We start from the raw sequence: 23,872 nt of genomic DNA, 5'->3' as shown, positions 1-23,872 counted from the left end.
AGTGATTGGCGTTTTTCACAGGAATCACGGGATCAGAGCGCTTTGGGCTGGAAGGGACCTTAAAAAACCCCGAGCCACACAGCGGGCAGCTCCAAGCCCTCACAGCCGGGCCATCCCCTCCCGGGGCTGGCACTGACCCGTCCCGGTGTGGGCCCGCCCGGCGCAGCCATGCGGAATGGCCGGGATGAGCCTCGGGGCACCGCGGGGCGCGGCGTTTGTCCCCCGCACGCGGTGACACCGCGCTCCGGCACAGCCTTGGCATCCCCGTCCCGCTTGGTGCGCCCGAGGCTGGGGCTGGGATGAGGGCCGGGATCGGGACCAGGACCCGGACCGGGATCGGGACGAAGCGAATCTTCCCGGGCTGCCGGCGCCCAATCGCGGCGGCCCGGGCGCGCCCCCGCGGCGCCTCTGCCGCCGGGCATGCCGGGAGCTGTAGTTCTCCCTCTGCGTCGCGCCGCTCTATGCGCGGCCAGGCGAACTACAACTCCCAGTAGCCTTCGGGGCTCCGCCACGCCGTGCCCGACCGTGCCTACGATTCCCATCGCGCCCCGCGGGGCCTGGAAGGAGAAGCGGGTCCGGGAGCGCGCGGGGCGGCGCCTGCGCAGAGCGCGGCTTCCTGAGCGTCTGGTGGCGGCCGCCATTTTGTGGTGCCGCTTCCCTCTCCCGCTCGGGATCTGCGGCCGCGGGACCTGGCGCGGGGGCGACGCGGAGCGGGGGGAGCCGGGGCCGCCCGCACCCTCCTCACCTTCCCTTCGCCTCCGTGCGCCGCCGAGCCCCTCCGGCGCTGCCCCCGGGCGCGGCTGCGGAGAGCGGCGCTCGCCCACCATCATGGAAGACGACGGGCAGCCCAGGACCCTGTGAGTGGGGAGGGGGCGGCGGGGTGGACGGCGGGCCCGGGGCGGAGCGGGGCGGGGGCAGGGGTGCGCTCCCGGGGAGCGGGGCCGGGGCCGAGCGGGGGTGCCGGGGGAGCGGAGGGGCCGAGCGGGACGGAGCGTGTGCGGCAGGGCCGGCAGCGGGCTCCGGGCAGGGGGAGCGGGAGCGGAGCGCGGCCCGCACGGAGCCGGCGCCGCGGCGATCCAAGGAAAACGCGGGCGAGGCGCGGCTGGAGGCGGCGTGTAACGGGGTCCGTGCCCGGAGCCTCCGGGGCCCGTCCCCGCGGGGCTGGACCTGCAGGCGGGGGTCCCAAGCCTTCCCCGGGGGGCGCAGGCACCCTCGGGCCCCCCTGCCCGGCGGTGCCGGCGCTGGGAAAGTTCTTTGTGCTGTGCCGGCGGTGGGTGGGATGGGCAAAGCGGGAGGGATCGCGCTTCCCTCCAGCGTGTCACGCTGTGCTTCAATAACCGGGTATCGGGCCCAGCAGAGAGAAATAACTGTGCTCGCCGAGGCTCTCCCCGCTCTTTAGTCACTCGGTGGATGTCATCCGTTTTCTGTTTGAAAATACAAATTTGAGCGTTTTGGGGTTGCTTGGGTTCTTTTCGGCTTTGCAGATGTGGTTTTGGTGAATTTTCTTTGTCCTGTTGGCTTAAAGGAGGGAGGCTCGCACTTGTGGTTGGGCACTGCAGAGCGGGGATTTTGTGCTGCTGCTGATTTTAAGCAGTTCCCAGATGTGCAGAGCAGCTGCCGGAGGGTGTCCGGGGCTCTGGGAGCCGTGCAGCGTTCGGGCTGTCCCTGGAAGAAAGGCAGGCTCATGCTCGGGCTGCCCAGATGACAAAACACAGCTCAGGACTGTGCAAATGAAATCTTTGTCTATTTAGCTTTCAGGACAGTAGCCTTCAGAAAAACTCCCCGAGATAGTCTGGACTGAAGGCCACTCTAAAGAAACTACTGAAACAGAGTAAAATGTATCATAATTCTGTTCTCACTACCAAAATGATGACTTGGCATTTAAGGCTTAGCAAGGCAATTTGTTTTTTTCTCCTTTCTAGGTCTGCAAAAGTTCTTTAAACTCGTTTACAGTGTAGTATAAGTACTTAGTCCTTCCCCCCTGAGGTGCATAGTTTGAGTAAGCAGATCTGAAATGCTTTTTGTGTTGATTACCCAAATGATCTGAGTTTGCCTGGCCCTCAGAGCAGACCTAGGTTGAAGTGTTGTTTTGGAATAGGAGGAGGGAAAAGAGCAGAGTCACACAGTGTTTTATTCAGTTTTATTTTCAAGGCTCCTTTCTTCATTATTGGCTCTGTTTCTTTCTTTTTAAGAACTGCTATGGTCCCACTAAGTTTTAAGTGCTAACAAGTTTAGGTACCACATTGGCCATGGGTTCTTCCCAGGATCACATCCATCAAGGACCTGACTTAACCTCTTAGTTAAACAAGAAAAAAATAAATTTGTGCTGAGATGTCTGAACTAGCATCTACAGCTGCCCCAAATGGTTTATTGCACACGTGTGACTGTTTCATTTGTTAAACTAATAAACAACATGCACATTAATTTCCTAGTAGTTCTGTAGTAACCACAATCACAAAGTTACTTTCCTGTAATTATCTGTAGGCTTTTTGCTTGGAAAACAAAAATTTTGCTGCAGCATTTTTTTCATTTTACCTTCTTGTCCCTACTTTTTATCTGAAATATCTTTGATGTAGAATAGCAAGGTGTGTTTTAAAGATTATTGTCCTGAGCACTGCTTTTCATATAGAACAGTTGTGATCTCATAAATAAAACTCACTGTCCCCCAAGAAGAACAAATAAAAATATTGTTAGTTGAACTTCTAAGTTTTCATTATTTGGGGAGGGGGAGGAGGGAGAAAGTGAAGACAAATTGTTTCAGTGGCTATTTCACCATGTGCAAAAGCACTTGCTTGATAGTGTAAGCAGAACTTTATGAATGTCTTAATTTTTCACTCCTGAAGGAATAAATGAAATCCAAAATCTGTAAATTAGGAAGGAATTTTCTTATTTAACAGTTGCAAGCCGATTTTTTTACTTATAAAAAGCAAAACATACCTTACCACTATTCACTCAACATTTATGCCCATCTTAACCAGCTCAGAATAAGGATTGTTCCAATTTGCAGTACTTACAGGGCTGTAATGTTTATTCCAGTCATGATAGGTCTGTCATAAACCTCTAAGAATTCAGAATATTTTCTGAGGCTTAATATAGAATGCTGACACTGTTTGCATTTTTGTTTCTTAACTTTATAGAAATGTGAAGAATAACCTTAGATACTTTCTGCCATAAAACTTTCCAGGAATGGGGGCCCTTCTACATGATTTGTCACATGTCATTTTTTAACTGGTCCTAAAATGAGCTGTGAGCTTCTGATTTTTTTTGTTGTTTTTTGTTTTAATAGAACACTTGAAAGCTCTGTTCTCTGTGAGTACTGTTAGATTTCACAGGCTGTATCAAAGTCCTGCTTTTACTTTAAAGTGAAAACTAAACTATCAGGAACCTGATGTGCCGCTAATGTTATCAGTTCTCACAGGCAATCAGTGAAGTTGCAAAGTTGTACATTCTTGTTAAAGTTTTTAGAAATGTTTTGTGTGATTTGTAGGTGTTCAGGGACTGCTCTGAAGTCACTGCATGCCCACGGCTGCTCTCTCAGCAGCCTTGCCCTGCTGTATTCCAGCTCTGGAATGTGGATAAGGTGCAGGAGTAAAGCTTCACCCAGATTCCCTTCTCCTGAACTTCCCTTCAGTTCAGCTCTGCACAGGAATGTTGTCTCCTGGAGGAGGCTGCATAGTGGATTATTCTTGGCATCATTTTATTTCCAGTAGCTCACAAGCACTAGGCAGAGTTGCTAGAATTTCCACGGGCTCTTGAGCACATCAATTACCTTATTGCTTATCATAATTTCCTCTTTTAAATATGCAAACTGCCATTTCTTGCCTGTTGCCTGTGTGAGTGAGAAATCAGATTTACTATCCTCAAGAAAAGGGTGTAAAGGAGTTTTGTGTACCTCAAAGTAGTGGCTGTAAATCTCCCTTTCTTACCTCCCTGTCTAGCATGCAATACAAACCTGTTTGCCTTCAAAAAGAGAGTTTTGCTGCTCAAGCCAAAGAGTTGAGTTCCAAAACTCATTATGGACTGACACATGTCTCTGTGCTCCTTAGATAGTTCTACAACACCTCTGAATTTCAAGTAGTTTGTTATTTGTGTTGTCAGCAGCATTCAGGAGTGTAATAGATAAAAATGTGTGTCAGGACATCTGTCTGTCTGGGTTGTTGGGGTTTTTTGTAGCTGCTCATTAATTGGTGTTTAGGTGCTTCAGGCTTGCAGAAGGGAGCAAACACTGTGGTCTGTGTGCTAAAGGCACAACTTTTGCTGCCCTGTCACATCATCCAAGACCACCTGTAAGAGTTTAGTGCTTCTGCCTTGCTGGGTTTCATAACTTTTTAAAAGTTTGCATAATACATCCTCTAGAATGTATCAGTCCAGAAAGGTTGGAATACAGTACAATACATGTTAGGAGTCTTCTCCTTTCTTGAGGTGTGTGTGTGATAATTCTGATTTCAGGAAGTAGAATAGAAGCTGCTGTTGGGTTACCTCACGTGTAAATGGAGCTGGGAAGGGGAAAGCTGAGCACAGGCTGGCCATGTGTGGTGGGTGATAAACATCAGCTCAGCCAAGTTTTGTGTTTCCAGGAAGGTGAGGTGTCTGCTCCTGATGTGGTGAATATATTGATTTCTTAGTTCTGTAGTACTCAGGCATTGCCACTGAAGGTGTTTGCTTGTATGTTTTTATTAAAGTCATCTCTAACTGTACTGGAGGAGGTGATGTTACTGCAGTCTGCTTAAAGACACCAAGTAACCATCAAGTCTTACTTTTTAGCATATTGTTTCAAATTTGTAGAGATTTGCATTTCCATGTTTTCCATTTCATTTGAGAGATTTGGGTCTCTCTGGTGTTGTCCTTGCTGCATGAACCTTCACTATGCAGCATTCTCAGTGGGTGCATTCCTGAACTTTGAGTTTCAGCAGCTTGGGAAGGGTGGGAATGCCTCTGACTAATGGTGACACTGTGCACCAAGGCAGTGTTTGTCAGATACATTTAGGGAATTCATGGACCAGTAGGATTTCACATCCCATCAGAATCTAGCAGTCAGGGTGGTCCTGATTTTTGTGAAAAGGCAGCTTGTTTCATAGCTGAGGTTTATGGTGCAGCATTCTCACAACTATCTTGCTGAAGGCATGGTGGTATCAAAAAACCACTTAGTATATCTTAAATATTCCAGCAGTTAGTGTAACTTTCCTTACCTTAGTTGAATAGATGGCTCAGGAATGGCTTTCCCTGGTGTTTTTTCTGTTTTAAATTTTTGTCAGACCAAGAGGAATTCTCCAGCTTGATTTTCAGACTTGTGTTTTCCGAATACATGTTAGTATTATGCAGAAGAGGATGATACTTGTTTTTTTTCTTGTTAATGTTAATTGTATTCCTTACTGTATCTGATTTGCAGTAGAAATAATGTGTTAATTTCTGTCAGTGTTTCTGTATCAGTGTGCTCTGAGGCTCAGCATTAATGAATACTGCAGCATACAGAGGGAACCAGAACTAGCAATAAACTGACCCTTTTTGTTGGAATTCCTACTGGGATATACTTTTCCCATCTGATTTTAGTAGTATCTTCAAAGGTTAATATTTCCACTGAAAGCTATTAGTGATTTACAATTTATTCTTGGTGAATGATTAACAAAAATTTAGTTAATATTTCAGAAAGAAAGTATGGATAAATGTTTAACTACTAAATTTTCAGGATAGAACTGAGAAGTCAGTGAGATGGACAGTTTGTCCTGTAAGGGCTCTTAGAGTTCTGCAGTTTTTAACTTCTCTACTGAAAAGCTTCATAACAGTCCTGACTTCTGTCAGTGGCTTGTGTTAATTCATACATATTTAATAAGAAAATAATGAGTACCTGAAGGATTTTAGTGGATGTTCTCTATTCAGGTGGTGCTTCAGAAAGTTCACTCTGGGTCTTGTAGCTTTGAAGTCCTGCAGAGAAAGTGCAGAGTTGCCCCATAGCTGCTGAAAGAAGAACACAAACAAACATGTGTTGATAACGTTGTGTGTTCTGATGGAAACAAACAGTGTCAGTTTGGATGTTGCTGATCCGGATGAAAGTCCAGCTGTCAAACACAATTTGCCTTTGAAAAATTTCAAGGGTTGCCTTTCAGAGCACACCTTTAGTTAACTCAATACATTTGTCTGTGAGCACTAAGAAAGGCTTGCTCACGTTTATGTTCACTGTATTAAGGTCAGGCTGACTTGAGTTTGCAGTTTTATGACGTTCTGTAACTGACCAGAGTGAAATGAGTAAAATGTAAATTCTTTCAACTTCTAAATCACAGAAGGTTCTGCTCATCTTACTGGTTGCACTTGAATTCTTTATGCCTTGACAGCCTTGTTTGTGAAGGTGATGAATGTCCCTCTGCTGATGGCTTGTGACATCTGTTACTGTGACAAGCCTTTCTCTCAGCTGATCACTTTGTTTACAATTTGATTACAAATTAGTCACATTGTTAAAAAGAATTTAGTTTTGCATTGAAGAATTTCTCAGCCATTACTGTGACTTGGTAGATCTAGCACTTTTATCTAAACTTGATAAGTATTTCAAAACTTGGAATTATTTCTCAAGATTTACAAACTAACAAAAATAAAGAAGTCTGGGAGATATTAAAATAACACTGCCAGAATTTTGGGGGTTATTACAAAGGTGGGAGCTGCACAGTGCATTCCTATGGCAGAATGCTGCATAAATTGCCTTGTCTGTTGGTGAGTGGGCTGCCTTTCCAAATGCTCAGGAGAGCAGAAAAGTTGAGTTGGTTGTTTGCAAGGCAGCACAATTTGTCCAGGAGCTGCTCCTGAGCTCATGGCAGTGAGATGTGTGTTTGTACCCAAATTCAGAAGTATTCTTGATGAGATACTCAGTGGGAAGTGAAACTTAAAATATCATTGCCCAGTTGGTTGCTTGTTCTGCACAGCTTTCTTGAGCAATGTTGTTTGTGCTTTTGACATCTCAGTGCCAAGGAAATGATTGGCACCAGGGCTGGGTGTCCAGTGTTGTCTGCACTGAGCTTCACTTCTCAGTTAGCCAATGTTATAATTCAGAAACCACATGAGTACTGCATTAAAACGATGAAGTAATTAGTAAATATTGTCTTTAAGATACCTGAAATGTTTTAAAGAGAGATTCTTTATAGTTGTTTAAGTTTTTAAAACCATAATTACATTTTAAAAGATAATTTCTGGTTTAAAATCTTGGTTTTTTGTTTCCTTGTGTAGCTATGTAGGAAACCTGTCCAGAGATGTGACTGAGGTTCTCATACTTCAGTTATTCAGCCAGATTGGACCATGCAAAAGCTGTAAAATGATAACAGAGGTAAGGCCTTCCACATCTGGGGGGTAGCAAATGTAATGTAACTTTATCCTAAGCTATCCAAAACAAATGGAGTTCAGGGCTTCTTTTGACATTACTGGCAGGGGGTTTCTTTGGGTTGGTTGTGTTTGGCTCTGGGATAACTCTGCAGGAGAGAGCTGCTGTGTGCAATCCTGTGCTTTTGCCTGTAGCCCTGACATGGGAATCTTTTCCTTTTATCAGCTGCTGATGAGATTCCACTTTATTTAAAAGATTGTTACCCCTTTGCAGAATCACATTGTTCTGATGATCAGAAACCTTGTTATTTCAAGTGTAATTCATGCCTATTCTGTACATTTTTCACTTTATTTGAACATGAGCCTCAGTAATTCTTGTCCCTCTTGAATAAATGGTTCTTTGCTATGGATGAAAAGTAAGAAGTCCTTCAAAATAAGTTTGACTCTTCCTCAGCTTTTTCTGCACTAGTTCAAATACCTCTTGTCTGCACTAGTAAAAATAGTTCTTGTCTGCACCTGTCTGTTCTTAAATTAATTTTTCCTTGAAACAAAGTGACAAAATTTCCATAGTATTCCAGATAAAGTCTTGCACAGAGTGTTGGTAAGTATTAATGTTTTCTTATCTCCATTGTAAATACTCTGGTACCTTTATGGTTGGCAGCCATTTCTGTGAGCTTTTTGACACATCCTACAAAACTTCTCTCTCCCTGGTATTTTTCCTTCCTTCTACATTTGTAACTGGTAAGCTTTGAGCAGGCAGGGACTAATCTGAGTTCAGCCAAGTTTAAGCTTTGGTCCTTCATCTCTGGTTTCTGTAAACTCTTCATACTTTTTACTACATCTTATGCTTCTTACTAACTTGCAATTACAGATTTCTGGAGGACAGTTACATTAGTTTGTTGTCAGGGTTGTTAATGAAAGTATTAAAAGGCAAATCTTGTGACCAGGCTTCTTTAGGAATGCTACCAGAAACTCCCCTGTGGGCTTCTTCTCCTTTCAATGTGTCACACAGCTTGTTTGTTTCTTTGTTTTTAGCTTATCATCAACTTGCTGCTTCTTTAATCACTCTCATCTTTGTCTGGACTACTAATTTCCCATGTGACACTTTTCTCTGCTGGATTTGCTTTAAGTTTATTGGGGAAAAATAGCAGAAGGCTGACAGATGACAGTTGTTAGTTCTTCTCTGAAGAAACACTTTTGATTGTCATGTGCTCTACAGGCATAAGGTGCTGCTGCTCCCACCTTTGGCTGGGTGAGAGCTGTTAGCAGCACTTTGGTTTCTTGAGGATCAGGTGAGAAATTCCAACATTTTTACCTTGGTTGAGGCTTTGTGGTTTTAAATCTTTCCATGAGTGAGACATCTTCATGAACAAGTAGATAAACAGAAACTGCTGGCAGCTGTTTCAGTGCCACACAGGTGACTGCACTGGGCTGACCTCAGCAGCTGCCAGTGAGCAATCACAGAAGTGCAGATTGGATTCTAGACTGTCACAAGACCCTTCTACAGTGTGTGGTTAACCTGTCCTGGGGACTGTGTCATGGTTAGGTGGTTCTTACATTGTTAGTGCCACCATCACCTTCTAAAAACCTGTGATTTTTCCATTTTAGCAAGATGCATTAAGTCATTCTTCTTTTGTAGAGTATGTGACATGAACACATCAAGTGTTGAAAATTTCAGGTGTTTCTTTTGGGGGTATGTGATACTCAGGCTGCTGGCACAATATTTGTAGATAGTTTGAACATCTAAAGATCTGAGTGTCTGCAAAAGAGATTCAGACAAGTTCTCAGGGCTAAAGAAGACCTCCCTACAATCTCAAAGTAAGCCTGCACTTCAGCTGAAGCATAAACTGCACCAAATTTCCTAAAGAAGCCTTAAATGGCTTTCCCAAAGTAGTGTGGGAGGAGGGGTGAGTTAAGGCTTTCTTTTTTGGGGCATCTGAGGTGAGTGTGCTTGTAGAGAACTTTGTGAGTGAAACTTTTTTATGATCTCAGGTGCATTTCTCTCATCTGTTCGTGGTGCATCAGTTCCAGTCCCCAGGTAGTGACAGTGTGCAGGAGGATGACTTCAGGCTCCCAGACCATTTTAGGTGTACGAAGGCCTTGTGATCCATTCAACTGTTGCATCTTCACAGCTTCACAAGTAGACAGGACTGCGTTTAAGCTCTACAATCCATTTTTAGGGAGAAGGAATGGAATTGTTCAGCAGTGTTAATGTGTATGGGTTGTCAGAAGTCAAATAGGAATGCTGGAAAAGGCTTCTCTTAGCTTGTGTTACAGCTGTGTTCTACCTGTATGGGGAGGTTGATAGTGGGAATACTGATGCCAGAGCAGTTCCTCTCTGCTAGACCCTTCCCTTTCCATGTGAGAAATAACTTGTTTAGGGTAATATTGGTGTTTCTAGAATTATATTTTATCATTTTGGTCCGTGCACATGCTGCATAGTTAATGGAAATGTTTGGTTAGAGTTTTTGTACTCATTACATCCTGGAGGTAGATCAAATCCAGTGTTCAAGTTGGCATTCTCAACATCCTTTCCACTTGATCAGCTTTTCAGAAAACTCTTCTGTTCTTTGCACTTTATACTCAGCTACATTTATTACTTCAGTGGCCTCTGCCAGTGAGTATTTTTAAAGGTGATTTGTTAGGCCATCCTACAAAAACAGGTTGTACTCAAGGTTAACAGAGTTAACAGTCAATTGATTAGTGTCCTTTTCCCTCAGTCAAACTATTTTGAGTTCTTTTAAAAGCTTATTTCCCAGACATTTGCTATGGCACGTTTCACTTGAGACTGACAGAGCAGGTTCCAGGTTGCTGCCTGCTGGTGGTTTTCAGTCAAATAAAAGGAAAGACTTCTTAAGTAGGGCAAGAGAAAATTGGTGAAAATGTGTCTGGGGACTGAACTTCTCTAGCTTTGAGTATATGCATGGAGCAGATTTTTCTTCTCTCCATTCTTCCCCTTTCCCCCCCCCCCCCCCTTTCCATCCAGTTTGCAGATCACTTTTCTGATCAGTTATTAGTTCAGTAAACTTCAGTCCTCATTCAAAGCAAGCTATCCTTCACAAACTGCTAGACCTTGAATAAAAAAATCCGTCTTAGAATTCTTGCATTTAAGTGTAATGTCAAAGGCTATTTCATAAATCTGATGAAATCATTCTGAAAGTTTCTAGCTGTAAGTAATATATTTTCCTGGATTTTCTTCTCAGCAACCCGATAGCAGAAGGGTCAACTCTTCTGTTGGATTTTCTGTTTTGCAGCATACAAGCAATGACCCTTATTGCTTTGTGGAATTTTATGAACACAGAGATGCAGCTGCTGCATTAGCTGCTATGAATGGGAGAAAAATTTTGGGAAAGGTAAGTTGCTCACATGGTAATCTTAGATTTAAAGAATATAGATTTGTGTGAAAATATTAATAAAACTGTTGAAGATATTTTACCAAGATTAAATATTGATAGAATAATATTTTTAAACTATTGATATAAAAAAGTAAGTCTTGTTTAGGAAATGTATTATTTGTGATCTTCTATTTATGATGGTGTTTTATATTAAATGATGATTTGTAAATGTTGACAGTTGTAACCCACCCTTGAATAAACTTATAAAATCTAAGAATTGTGTGAATTTATACTAAATTTTATACTTGGTTTTCAGGAGGTCAAAGTAAACTGGGCAACAACACCAAGTAGCCAGAAAAAAGATACATCCAGTAAGTACTGTAATGCCACAGTATCCCTTGTGCACAAATACTTCACAGAGTGGTAATAATTTATCATAAATGCATTTAAACATAACTTCTCTCCTTCCCATCTAGTGTTTGATAGAATTTTGCAAACTAATTCTTCTGTTTCTGCTTTACAACTGGGGAAAGCGGAGTGGACAGATTAAATTGCTGCTGCTCTTCACATGGAATCCTGAGCGTCCCTGGTTCCCAGAGTGTGTGCAGAGCATCACTTTCTCAGGAGTTGAAACTTCAGATAGCAGTTAAATATTTGATTAGTAAATTATTTATTTGCAGATCACTTCCATGTGTTCGTTGGGGATTTAAGTCCAGAAATAACAACAGAAGACATCAAGTCAGCATTTGCTCCTTTTGGTAAAATATCGTAAGTATCATCATAAACATTTCCATTATCAGTCAGAAAATGTGATAGTGAAAATGTGTTACTAAGCTGAAATATTATTTCTTATCTTTTGAGATAATTTTTCTGCTGTTCATTTCCTTGTGGTGGGTGGGTGGGCAGTAAAGAGGGGTTGTATCTCAGTGTGTTTCACAATGTAAATGCAGTAATGTAATTGTGCTCTGGTTTGCTGAAAGCAATGTGCTTTTAACCTAATTTATATGCTAATGTCCTTCAACCTTTTATTAAAATTTAATTACTGCTCTAAGTGTGATTTTTTGCTGTTGAGAATGTGTACAGAGTAGTGACTTGACATACTATATATATTGTATCCTGGGTGTGTTTTATGTGCATTTTTGCTGCATTTCTTAGGCAGTGTGGAAAACTGGGCAATTGAAATTTAATTCTATAAAGCAGCTGGTTAATAACTTGGGAATGTTTTGAAAAAGCTAATATTTATGAGAATGAAATCTGGTGTTTTGGATGATAATGGGATGAATTACAATTATAATACCTTAAATGAAAGAATGGTGGCTTTACAATATGTGCACATTTCTGCCAGTTAAGAGAATGTTTCTTTAAACTTCTCTTGGACAATTCAGGTGATCCTAAATCACCTGGTGTTCTAATTGAACATATTTAACATTGCAAAATCCTTGAGAGTGCTAAAGTATAAATGTCCTAAAGAGTACTGCTACAAAAAAAGTCTGTTAATCTTTTATCAGTTTGTAAAAATCAAAGTTGCACATGAAGGTTTTTGTACTACTTTACAGGAATATATTTCTAAGAACAAAATTCTTATTTTTCTCTTGTTCTGTACGCATATTTTTAAATGAATCATAAATCTTATTTCTTACCTCTGCTGTTTTGTTTACTTTGCTTTTTGTCTCTTAATGTGGTAAGTAGTACTGTTTTAAAAATCAATTTAAAAAGAATAATTCAGGTTTCTGTTTCTCAATCTATATTTATACCTGAGACCTGCAGTTTTTCTAAAGTCCAAGTCACAATTAAAAGTAATAGCATTCTGGTTATTTTGCAGAATTGCTCATAAGAATGGACAGGATCTTGAAGGCTAACTGCAAGGAACTGTGCACACTGGAACTCAGTTGTAGATTTTTTCTCATTTCTATTTATTCTTATTATACATTATTTATATATACATATTTTAGTATTTACATTTTAACATTCTATTATTCAGTGCAGTTCTATATTTCCAATCATTTTAACTTACTCACTAAAATTTCTGTGTAAATTTGTTGTTTTCGTACTGGTGTGCTTAGCATTGTTGTTAGTTTTATTCTCCTTTCTTAAATTTCTGAAAATGTCAATTTTTCAAAATTTACAGCTACCCAAACTCCAAAATGATGGTAGAGAATTGACCAAGAAAAATAAAGAAATCTGTTAACAGGCCATGTATGCCTTTTAATTCCTATTTTTTCCTCTTTTTCGATTTTTTTAATATTTCATATATTTTGTATCACTAGGCAGAAGACATTTAACTATTTAGAAAATGCATGGTAAATTAGATAGAATTGTTACAGTAATTTATAGAACAGTAAACCTTAGAGGACCCTAGCCAATAGAATATTAGAAAAGGAAACTTTGTTTCTCTTATACTTCAAATTTGAACATTCTAGTTATAGCCAGTATAGGTTATGTGCATAGGTTGCATGTTTATTACATGTTATTTTTTTTGTCCTACTGCTTTTTTCTAACAGGTAAAGAAGCAATAGGGAGAGTTCAGGAATGACTGTAGTTTTAGGGCTAACTGAATTTATAAGAAAAAATTATGCTCACAATACAGTGTGTGTGGTTCCTTTTAGTTTTTATTTTGCAGGTTATCAATACTACCCTCATATAGCTGTGCTTCTTTTCACAGGGATGCACGGGTAGTTAAAGATATGGCAACTGGAAAGTCAAAAGGCTATGGTTTTGTATCTTTTTATAACAAACTGGTGAGTAATCACAATGCAGGTTTAAAATAGTTCCTGTTTTCCATTTTTAGTTTTTGCCTGTTTATGTATTCACTGTTTATTAGACTTCACCCAGGGAAGCAAATTTACATGTACAGGAGCTGGATGTATGTTTAAGACAATGTGGGGAAACTGTGAATAATTCTCCTTAAATGTTTTGCATAGGGAAAACTCACAGTTTCAGGATTTTAGGCATATAAAGCCTGTGTGGTCAGAAGTCCTAAATGTCAGATCTCTGGAGCTGTCCTAATCAGAGAAAAAAATTTTATTTTCCTCAGATTTGCCAATGCCATAAGATGCTGCAATTGAATGCCTTGATTTAGTGTGTTTTTCCAGTTGCAATTTCTTTGTTCTGTTTTATGGCTGAAAAGGCAAGAACCCCTCTTCCCTTATCATACAGTTGTTTGGTTCCTGTCACCAGGGGGGAACTGTAACAGTCATGGAATTAAAGTTACTGAATTCTTTTTAGACTGAGCCATAAAAACTCCAGTTTGAAATTAGTATTCATCCTACAAAATTAATGGATTAATTCTAAACACATTACTAAAAAGTACTCTAAATTTCATGTCCTGTTTGCTGTTCATTGCACAGCAGCTGCACCTGTAGGGTTGTGGTGTGACAGTCCAGAGCTGGTACTTTAAGGCCCATTTTTCAGAATGTATCATTCTGCTGGATTTGGGGAAGTGGGATGTGCTCCCAGACTTCCAGGCTGAGCTCTTAATGCATAACACAGTTCAGAGAAAATGGAACTCCTGCATTGGACTGGATCAGTTATGGCCTGAGCTCTGTTCCTTTTTGTCTCAGCTGTGATCCTCAAGCAGGATAGCAGCAAGATTGATCAGAGAGTGTTTCCTTTCCTAGTCAGTTCATTGTGTATTCACCATGTTTTAGGAACCAAGGGTGCTTGAATCAATTGGGGTGTTTCATTGTCTGGGGATTTGGTTTTATCATTTAGATTGAGTTTTTTTTTTTTTTCTTATTGGTCATCTTTTGTAATTTCATTTTTGTATTTCTGTGTTTTCAAAATGAGTACTCAATATAATTAAAACCTAGAAAATCAAGGTCCTGAGTTTGAGAAGAGAATTCTAGTTGGGAGCAGCTCACCTTTAACTTGTCCACATTTTCTTTGTCCCTTGTGCTTGGCAGTTTTTTTCCTTAAGCTTTGTGCCCTTGGAAAAGCATTTGAAATGTGCACTAACTGTTTGCTCTACCTGTCTTCTTCCAAAGTAATTGGGAGACAAATTGCTTCTTGCAGCTGTTAGCAAACTTACCCTTGCTTGTCAGATGTTTCTGCTTACACTGGGAGCTAAAGATTGTCTTCAGTTTCATGTTCAGGATAAAAAGTGGGCCATGGATTCTCATGTGTGTTCATGCAATGACTTTAACGTGTAGAGAACTTACAAAGCATCTGTTGCACACCTCCAGGAAGCAAAAGAAGCATTTAGTGATAATTATTTTATTTCAGTGATTGGTTCTGACATCTGTGTGACCTTCCCACTTTTTGGGCAGCTTTTGAACATCTAATGCAGATGCTTGTGTAGTACGTGTGTATATGGTATAAATGTGTGTGTGTACATGTATGTATACAGGTAGTATATATTTAGGTAGTATATATGTATATATGATTGCAGTTGGCTTTTATCCTGTGTAGAAAATGGGTGGGAGGAAGTTTTTACCAAATGACTTCTGAGGGCCTTCTCTGTAACCAGTTCCCTTCATGTTAATTGATGTTTGTCTGCTTACTATGATTGTTCAGAATTTCATACTCTTCTTAGTACTGTTACTGGTTTTGTCAGTGGAATTAACTGATAACCAAGTCTTGGGAGTAGATTTATACATGATTTTTGTTTGGAAGTGCTACAATCTCTGTTTTAATCTTTGCAGGATGCAGAAAATGCTATTGTACACATGGGAGGCCAGTGGTTGGGAGGCCGCCAGATCAGAACTAACTGGGCAACAAGGAAACCACCAGCCCCTAAAAGTACACAAGAAAGTAAGAGCTTCATGTCATGCTGTGTTGTGTTTGCTGTCTTTTCACTGTAAAGTGGGAGAATAAAACATAAGCCAAAATCATGTCATTTAAATCCCATATTAGCTTGCCTTCCAGATCTTGATTAGATTTTTTGGTATGCTGTATTAGCATAGTAATAAAATATTGAATGTGTTTGTTAATAATATATTTGTTAAATGTGAAATTCATGCTTGTGTATGAGGTAAGTGTCTAGGTTACTGTCAGCCCACTGCTGAAAACCAGCCTTTGTCTTTACAGATAATACAAAACAGTTGAGATTTGAAGATGTAGTAAATCAGTCAAGTCCAAAAAATTGTACTGTGTACTGTGGAGGAATTGCCTCGGGGCTAACAGGTATGAAGTGTTCTCTTATTTTTTATTATTGAAACTTTTTGGACACCAGGATGGTTACTAATTCAGCAATATCTTATGTTGTAGATCAGCTTATGAGACAGACTTTTTCACCCTTTGGACAGATTATGGAAATAAGGGTGTTTCCAGAAAAAGGTTACTCATTTGTCAGGTATGGACAGAGAAAACAAAATCTCTGGGTCTGTGCTTGTAGTAACACTTCATTTCTCTGTAATTTCACTTGATTGAACTTGTCCTGATACAACAAAATCTGTCACCATATATTAATAAAATAATTTGGAACTTGTAAAAAGGGCCACCAACATTTTTACCTGAGAAGATGAATGTTTGTGAAAGCAGATGTTTTTCTCTGGATTTCCTGTATGTATGGAATCACTGTTTTTTAAGTAATCAGGTGGAAGTTCTGTAAAACATAACATTGGTTTGTTTTTACATTTTATAGGTTTTCAACCCATGAAAGTGCAGCACATGCTATTGTTTCAGTTAATGGAACCACAATTGAAGGACATGTTGTTAAATGTTATTGGGGTAAAGAATCCCCTGATATGACTAAAAACTTCCAACAGGTAACTGTACCTAACCTTTTCTTTTATTCCAAAAGCAATTGTGTTTATACCTGTAATGACTTCCCAGTTATAATGGTTAAATTTTGTGGTGGAGTTCTTATGAAATTCCATGTTCTGTCTCAGTTATGTTCCAGTTCATCAAATTGGGCTAGTGATTTTGATGGAATATCTGTTACTGTCTTCTGGATATGATCCAAGATAGGGAGAAACTTTGAGGTAATTTTAATTCTTGCTGTTTTGCTAACTGCAGATTAGGTGGCTGTCCAACCAAATAGTCTTTGGGGTTTCAAGCACACACAAATAAATTTTTCAGTACAAGGATCTAATTAAGTCATAGTGACATCTTATTTTTCAGATCTCATTATTGCTTGTTTTAGCTCTCTGAGTGATATAGCCAAAACTTTGCCTTCAGCAGCACAAATGCAAAATAAACCATCTCTAGAAGCTGAAGTACAATGGATTATTCTTTCTGCAGGTGGATTACAGTCAGTGGGGACAATGGAGCCAAGTATATGGAAACCCACAGCAGTATGGGCAATATATGGCTAATGGGTGGCAAGTACCATCATATGGAATGTATGGCCAAGCATGGAATCAACAGGGTTTTGGAGTAGAGTGAGTATATTTAATTTTTTTAGAATATTCCAAGGATGCTGTAGCTTAAGTTTCAGGCTCATTTGGGTCAAGGATTGCACAAGGTTTCAAACTTTAGGGGGATTCCTGTGTGCTTAAAAGTTTATGTTGAGTGCTTGCCATGAGCAGATACTGGGGTGAGTGCTCTGACTTGTACCTGATGGCACATTTTCTGTGTGATGGAGGCACAGAAACCACCCAATGTTTGGAAAAGTTTTGGGTGGTGTTTCTGTCTGGTATCTAAATCTGTTCTGGGTTCTGACTTGAGGTGGTGAGTCTGAGCCAGGAGCCTGGGTATTTGCTTGTAGGGAGAGAAGGAACACAGACCCTTGAACTTGTGCAGTTTCAGAATTTGGGTGGGCTTTTAAGAATGGAGTTTTTCAATAAAACTCTTTTGTTTTAACATAATTTTGAAATAACTTGTTTGCCTAGTTCTTCATTATCTGGTGCCAGTTAAACATATTAAGCCCTGATAGACCTCTCACTGGTGTTCATGCCCATGAGGTATTGGGTATTTCTTGCATTTCTGCATCACTGATGTTGAGTTCCAGCCAACTGTGTGTGTTCATGCCTTGGGAGGCAGATGCCATATCCAACTGGTACCCAAGGTTTGTGGGGTTTTTTTCTCCTTTGTTCTTCAAAAGCTCATGATATATTCAGGAATCACATGTTGTAGAGCTTAACCTGAATTACTCATTAAAAAGAAGAAATTGTTCTATTTTGATACACGTAGTTGTGTAGGAAGTATGTTTTTATATATTTTTTTTCAAGTTGCTTTTCCCCACTGTTTTTAACCATCCTGTTTCTTTTTAAGCCAATCTCCATCTGCTGCCTGGATGGGTGGATTTGGTGCTCAACCTGCCCAGGGACAAGGTGCTCCTGTAATACCTAACCAAGCTGGATATGGTATGGCAAGTTACCAAACACAGTGAGCTGGGACTCTGTTTAAAAGTGTGTATTTCATGATAGGCTGCAGTTTCCAGTGACATTCTGAAGACTGGAATGTAGACAATGAAAAAAACAAAAGAAAATATTTATTTTAAAAATGGAAATGTTTGGAACCTTTAGCACAGCTTTGCTTTGGTGAAGGACACAAATGTCTTCTAGTTCTGCCTTTTTAAGTTTTTGTTCATGATGGATATGAACATGTTTTTCTTTGTGTACAAAACTTAAAAATAAAGTCAATAAAGACAATTCTGACTACAAATTTTGATATAGTAGGAGAAATGGCTAATGAATTTGATTTTGAGGTCACCATTCCTTTTTTTTTTTTTTTTTGTTTTGTCTTCAGTGTTTTATATCATTGTGCTTTTAAGAGAAATGACGTTGAAAAACAGGGAGTTGCTTTTAGTTGAACACACATCCTGAAATAAACTGTGGACCAATCACTACAACCTGCAAGACAGTATTGAGTTTTCAAGAAACCTATGGACATAGCTCAAAGTATATGTAGGTCTTGGAAGAATTTTTTAAAAAAATATTTAATTTTTCTACATGCTTACAGAAAACAGCTGATACAATGAACAGTTCAGTCTGAGATGAAAAACAGTACTGTCTGAGAAATTTCACATAACTTTTACTGTCCACATTCAGGCACATGTTGAAACTTTCAGAGCTGGTTTGCTTGTTAAAACTCTAGTAGTTTACATTTAATTTTGAAAAGTAAAAGTGTTTTTACAAGTATGTTGTTTGTATTCAAATCAGACAGTCATACTTGGGCTTTTACATAAAGTTTGAAGGCTACACATTGTAAATATTTCATAATTACAGTGTTTCAAAAGCATGCTCAAACATAGAAGTAGCAATGTAATTATTCAAAGTAATACTTAATATACCCTACTGCTTTAAATGCAGTAGATTGACAAGAATGTGCAAGACTGACATTTCCAAAGTTGGCTATTATGTAAAGTTACATAAAGAACTATAACAAAGAGCCTTAATTTTAATTTCATAAATCTTTAATGCATCACCTTTTTGTCATTAGAAATACAAATTTTTTGCTTTACATTATTTGGTATGTAAATACCTTGGTTAACAACCTTGTAAACCTATTTCAAGGTTATTATAAGTTGTATAGTATCTTGAGTGTTTTGAAAAATCTTGATGTTTTTTAAGTCTAGAAATATTTTGCCCAAGAATTTTTTAACAAGATTGTTAAAAACATCTTATTTTAGAGAATATTCAATGTGCCATTTGGTAAATGGAGATGCAGTTGAAACAGTACACTGAGTTGTGACTTATTTTTAATTAAAGTTTTTGTCTTTATGGATGGTTTGCATGTGATGAACTTGTACAGAGGCTGGGTTGTTTGTGTACTGAGTGTGTAAATGGATAAATCATGAAGATGTTTAAATGGTATACTTGGGTTATTTCTGAATTATTTTATGGATACATTGATATAAACTGCCTCAATAAATTTGAAGTTGAAAATGAATGTAAGTTAGATATAAGTAATGTGTCCTCCCTGTGACAGCTAGAGGGTGCAAATGCCTCAGCTGTCATCTGGAATGCTGAGGCAGGCACCGTTGGAAGGGAAGGAGTAGGATTTGCAGTGGTAGCTCAGTGCAGCAAACTTGCATTTAAAAAGAAACAGAACTTCTGGTTTTTAGAGATGGTAGTTCTAAGTGAGTGTCTGAGCAGCTGTGTATTTTCTCTGTTTCTGGCCATGCAGGTGTTGCGAGGTAGAGTAGTCTGTTTTGAAATGGAGATTTGCAGTTGTGTTAAACCCAGCCAGGTTGTGCAAATAACTACACTTGTTGCTGTAGCAAATCACATGAGGGTTTTCTTTCCTCCTCTTTTATTGATGTGTGAAGTAGTACCTTGACTTTTAGATCAGGTTGAGAGTGAGATGTGCTGGAAGAGCAGTTTAGTCAGTTGGCTCAGCTGCACCAGAGGTGACTCTGGGCATCCAATGCATGCAATAATGACTGAGGTTAGTGTGGAACCACGAGTGCTCGTGCTGGCGGAGTTGGCCCTTTATCTCCTTTTCTCCTTTATGGTATCTGTAGTGTCTTTCCACTCAAGATAGGAATCTTTGCCTCCAGGACTCTTGTTTTTCTATACATTTTGTACATATGTGTATATCTACGCGAGGATCGGCCTATACATTGTAGTTTGGGAAAACCTCACAAGTAAGTCTGTGCTTTTGTTACACTCAGCTGGTTTAAAAAGTCACGAGTCTGTAGAGATATGAATTGTGAGTTCCTTTAGGATTTCTTAGACTTCACTTGAAATCTGGGGTTTCTACATCCTCCTAGGTGTTTGCCATATGGCTGTTCTGGGTGCATGCTGGTGTGGAGGCAGTTTGTTCTTTAGGCGCTACTGAAGATGTAGATGATGCAAGTACATTGCCACATAAATGCCCATATAAATGGGCGTGAGATTAAGGCAGTGATCTTTCAGGTCTCAATGTGTAGATCACTTTAAATCTGATTATTTAATATGCCTGCTGTAGAGCTGGGCCGTACCTGACCTGTATTTCAGGATGAAAGATAGGATATACCTTCTGATTTAAGTCTTTTGTCATTGATTTTTATACAGCTTTTCTGTAATGGTGATATTTCTTCGCAGACTGCTCAAGGTGTGGGGGTCTCCAGTGTCCTTTAATGTTTCTCTAGCACTGCGAGGAGGAGTTGTAAATTAGATTGCTTTTTACTCAGTAGCATCCATAAATGCATCACTGACAATTTTTTGGCACCAAAGAGCCTCTTGCACCATACTGCTTTTATGAGTGACACTTACACTGTTGTAATTTCTCTAACTACAGAAATTGACCACTACCTAACCCTTACCACTAGAATTTGGATTTCAGAAACACTGATTTATTATGGCTTAAGTTGATGCGTGCAACCTGAACCAAGGTTGTAATCTGCGTTTGCAGAAAATGTTCAATAAAAGTGGAACATGATAAAGGGCTTATCCTGTATTTGTCATCTGTCAAAGCATTGTCCCTCTTTGCTGTAAAACTGACAACAGGCAGACAAGGCTGAACTTGTAAACTATGCACTTGCAACCATGTAAAAGATGTTTTATTTAAAAATTTTTCCTACAAAATCATTTTGTATTTTGCAGAGTTGCAGTAGTAAGGCTGCAAATCTAAGGTTACGTGTGTAGCTTCTCATCAATCCTGCCTCCTTGTGTATATTTGCTAACAGTTTTTAGACATACCTGCAGAACCTTCTTCTTACTAAGATAACTTCATGAGAAGTGATTCACTGTACCAGAACCATTGCCTTCATTTCACTCAAAAAAGTCTCACAGTGAATAAGGCTTAGTTTTGCAGAAAAATAGTGATTTGTTTTTCTTGTGTTTGTACACAAGGAAGCAGACTTAAACTGTATGGACATGATTAGTGTCTGATACTTCTTAATTATCTGACTGTTTTTGAACAAGGGCACAAGTGTTTGTTTTAATCACGTGAAACTGTTTCCTGGTCAGCAATAAAAGATTTTGTTGCACTGTTCTTACATTGCAAGATGCAGGAAATCTTTTGTTCAGTATACTTCCAAAAAATGGATGGGGTTTGTGAAGAACTGCCTTGTTCCAGCTTGAAGTTTCATATATAGATATAATCTGGGATCTGGATTGTGGCTGTAAGAGCAAAAGAAAGTTCTCTTGAAAGTTGAGTGAGAATTCATTTGTTCTGATCACATGTGGTGCCTATCCCACATTGATAAATTTAAGGGTTTCACTATGTAATGAAGTTTCTGTTCATAAAAAGGCAACTGCAAGGCAGTAGCTTCTGGGAAGGTCTTTGGTGTGTTTCATTTCAGCTGACTTCTATGAATCCAGTTGCTTGTTTAAAAAAAACCCTTAAAAATTGTTGTGTTTTTCAATATCACATGGATAAAATCCCATCCTGCTGTACCATAATTTCAAATCAAAGAAAATGCTGAAGTGTTTACTGAATGTTTTACTTGAAAAAGAAACAGGACTTCATGTTGACAAGTGAACACTGATTGTGTTGTCCTTCTGAGGCTGTGTGCTGATGTGGATCATGGATGTGTGAATGACATGCTCTGCTCACTGACATTTCAAGGGTAATGACTCAGAACGTTAATTTGACATCAGTAATGATTATTTGAATACAAGTTATTCTTGCTTAAATACACAGCTCCCTGTGCTTTGATTAAAGCTGATCAGAATCTTACTGGTTATTAAAGTATTCTTGATATGCTGTGGAAAGAAACATGGCTTTGCCTTCTATCTTAGTGTTGAAGCTGTCAATAAGACATCAGAGTTGCACAGACTGTTTTTTGTTTAGAAGAAAAACACTTAATGCATTTGTCAGGGAATTCAGTGTAAACTGACTTTTCTGTACTGATGGGTGATGGTGTTTGAATGTTTCCCTTCTGAAAGAGTGGCTCAGTTACCATTCCTTGCATGAACCTGGCTCTCACAGATCCCACATTCTCAGCAGCTCTTTCCCAGCTGCTGGTGTGGAAGGGAGGAGGAGGAGGATGGTGACAATGGGTGGTACAGCCCAGTCAGTGTGCCTGGTGCAGCAGTGCCAAGGCAGACTGTCAAACACATTTAGCATCACAACAGCTTTGCATGGACACTGCAGTACCCCCAAAGGTTGTGACCATTCAGACACAAACCTGCTTTATCTGCTTGCTTCAAATAATGTGGCTTTAAAATTACAAAAGTAGAAACCACATAGCTTCTTTGGTTCCTCACAAAATAGGTGCATATTAAACAGCCAACTAGAACACTGAAGGTGACTAAACAAAGGAAATTGTGTTAAGCATCAGAATTTGTAACTTTTGCTTAATGCAGACCTCTTAGCTTGGCATTCTCTTGCGTGTCTGTATTGACCTTTTTGTTTTTATAACTGAAGTAGTTTCAGATATGCACAGCTGCTTGTTGAACATCTTCCCATGCTTGACAACTTCTGGAACAGGGATAAGGACTGAATAAGAACTGTAGGTCTACCACATGAAACACTGGATAATGTTCACATTTCCTGGATGGAAATTGACTTAGTAGAGCCAACTCTGTAAAAGTGTAAATATCACAGGGGATGATGAAAAGCTGCTGTCCTCCATTTGAGTAGCTAGTTCTTTGACCTTAATAAATGAGGAATTATTACTGGGCTGCTGTTCCATGAAAAATGCTCTTCATGGGTTTTTGTTCCTTTCAATGGGGCAGATTTTTTCACTCCACAAATGATTTGTTTCCTTTCATGCTGGGTTGTCAAGCGTGATGGGAAAGACTAATTGTTAATATTTATTGTTTATTCTAAATCTTCCAACTCAGGTACTGACTGAGGGGAAAGTTACCCTCTTAGTTATTAACAGGACTATTTAATTTAACAGGACTATTTAATTTTGCAATATACCTTTGTAGAACCATTTCTATTTGAGTTTTACTTGCACCAGAAAGCACAAGGAGTCTACACAAATAGACCTTGGACTCAACTGCTTCGAGCTGCCGTTCCATCCTACAGCTGCTGCACCAGATCTCGTTGCACAGTCAAAGGCTGGAAACATTTATGCCTTGCTTCTTTCTTTGGTAAATTGCAAAGCTTGTGTTCTGTACAGAATAAATCTCTTCTGAATATTTGCAAATACTCAGAGAAAGCTGAGGTGCAGTGTTTTCTGAACTCTTGCTATTTTGGTGTGAATTGGGGCTTCTTTCATTTACAGGTACATGCTGTGGTTTTGTAGGAGCAATTTGTGTTTGTGACATTAGCTAGAAACGTGGCTCTTTTCAGACTTAAGAAAAATAAAATGCGAATGTTTCTAGAATAGTATCCTAGAAATGTGATCTTGCCTCCTACTTGGATTTATGTATTCTATGGAACAAGGGTATGAAGCTCCAGAAACGTGTCTCAAATCACTCATAATGGATATTTTCATAAGGGAATAAATCTATATAAACTTGAAGTATACATAT

At 39.7% G+C, this 23,872-nt stretch overlaps 1 protein-coding gene across 3 annotated transcripts; it reads left to right on the top strand.

The window, feature by feature from the left end:
• The first annotated feature begins 626 nt into the window (after positions 1 to 626).
• Positions 627 to 22,518, top strand: TIAL1 (TIA1 cytotoxic granule associated RNA binding protein like 1). 3 transcript variants are annotated; one of them, XR_009275045.1, is made up of 13 exons: positions 627 to 857; positions 7,213 to 7,309; positions 10,506 to 10,655; positions 10,954 to 11,008; positions 11,318 to 11,405; positions 13,300 to 13,375; positions 15,278 to 15,386; positions 15,663 to 15,758; positions 15,843 to 15,927; positions 16,219 to 16,342; positions 16,466 to 16,558; positions 16,818 to 16,957; positions 17,790 to 17,878. XR_009275045.1 is itself a non-coding variant. In XM_058810274.1 (12 exons), the coding sequence occupies exons 1-12, from the start codon at positions 829 to 831 to the stop codon at positions 17,905 to 17,907; spliced, it is 1,167 nt and encodes a 388-aa protein (XP_058666257.1). In that variant the 5' UTR covers positions 627 to 828; the 3' UTR covers positions 17,908 to 22,518. The 3 variants fall into 3 exon arrangements, 2 of the variants coding, with proteins under 2 accessions (XP_058666257.1, XP_058666258.1); XM_058810274.1 differs by lacking the exon at positions 16,466 to 16,558 and having other exon boundaries at positions 17,790 to 22,518; XM_058810275.1 differs by lacking the exon at positions 16,466 to 16,558 and having other exon boundaries at positions 10,557 to 10,655; positions 17,790 to 22,393.
• Positions 22,519 to 23,872: the final 1,354 nt, after the last annotated feature.

This window comes from Ammospiza caudacuta, chromosome 9 (assembly GCF_027887145.1).
Source record: "Ammospiza caudacuta isolate bAmmCau1 chromosome 9, bAmmCau1.pri, whole genome shotgun sequence".
NCBI lineage: Eukaryota > Metazoa > Chordata > Aves > Passeriformes > Passerellidae > Ammospiza > Ammospiza caudacuta.
The sequence above is the reverse complement of the archived record's forward strand: the minus strand, read 5'-3'. Positions and strand labels throughout refer to the sequence as shown.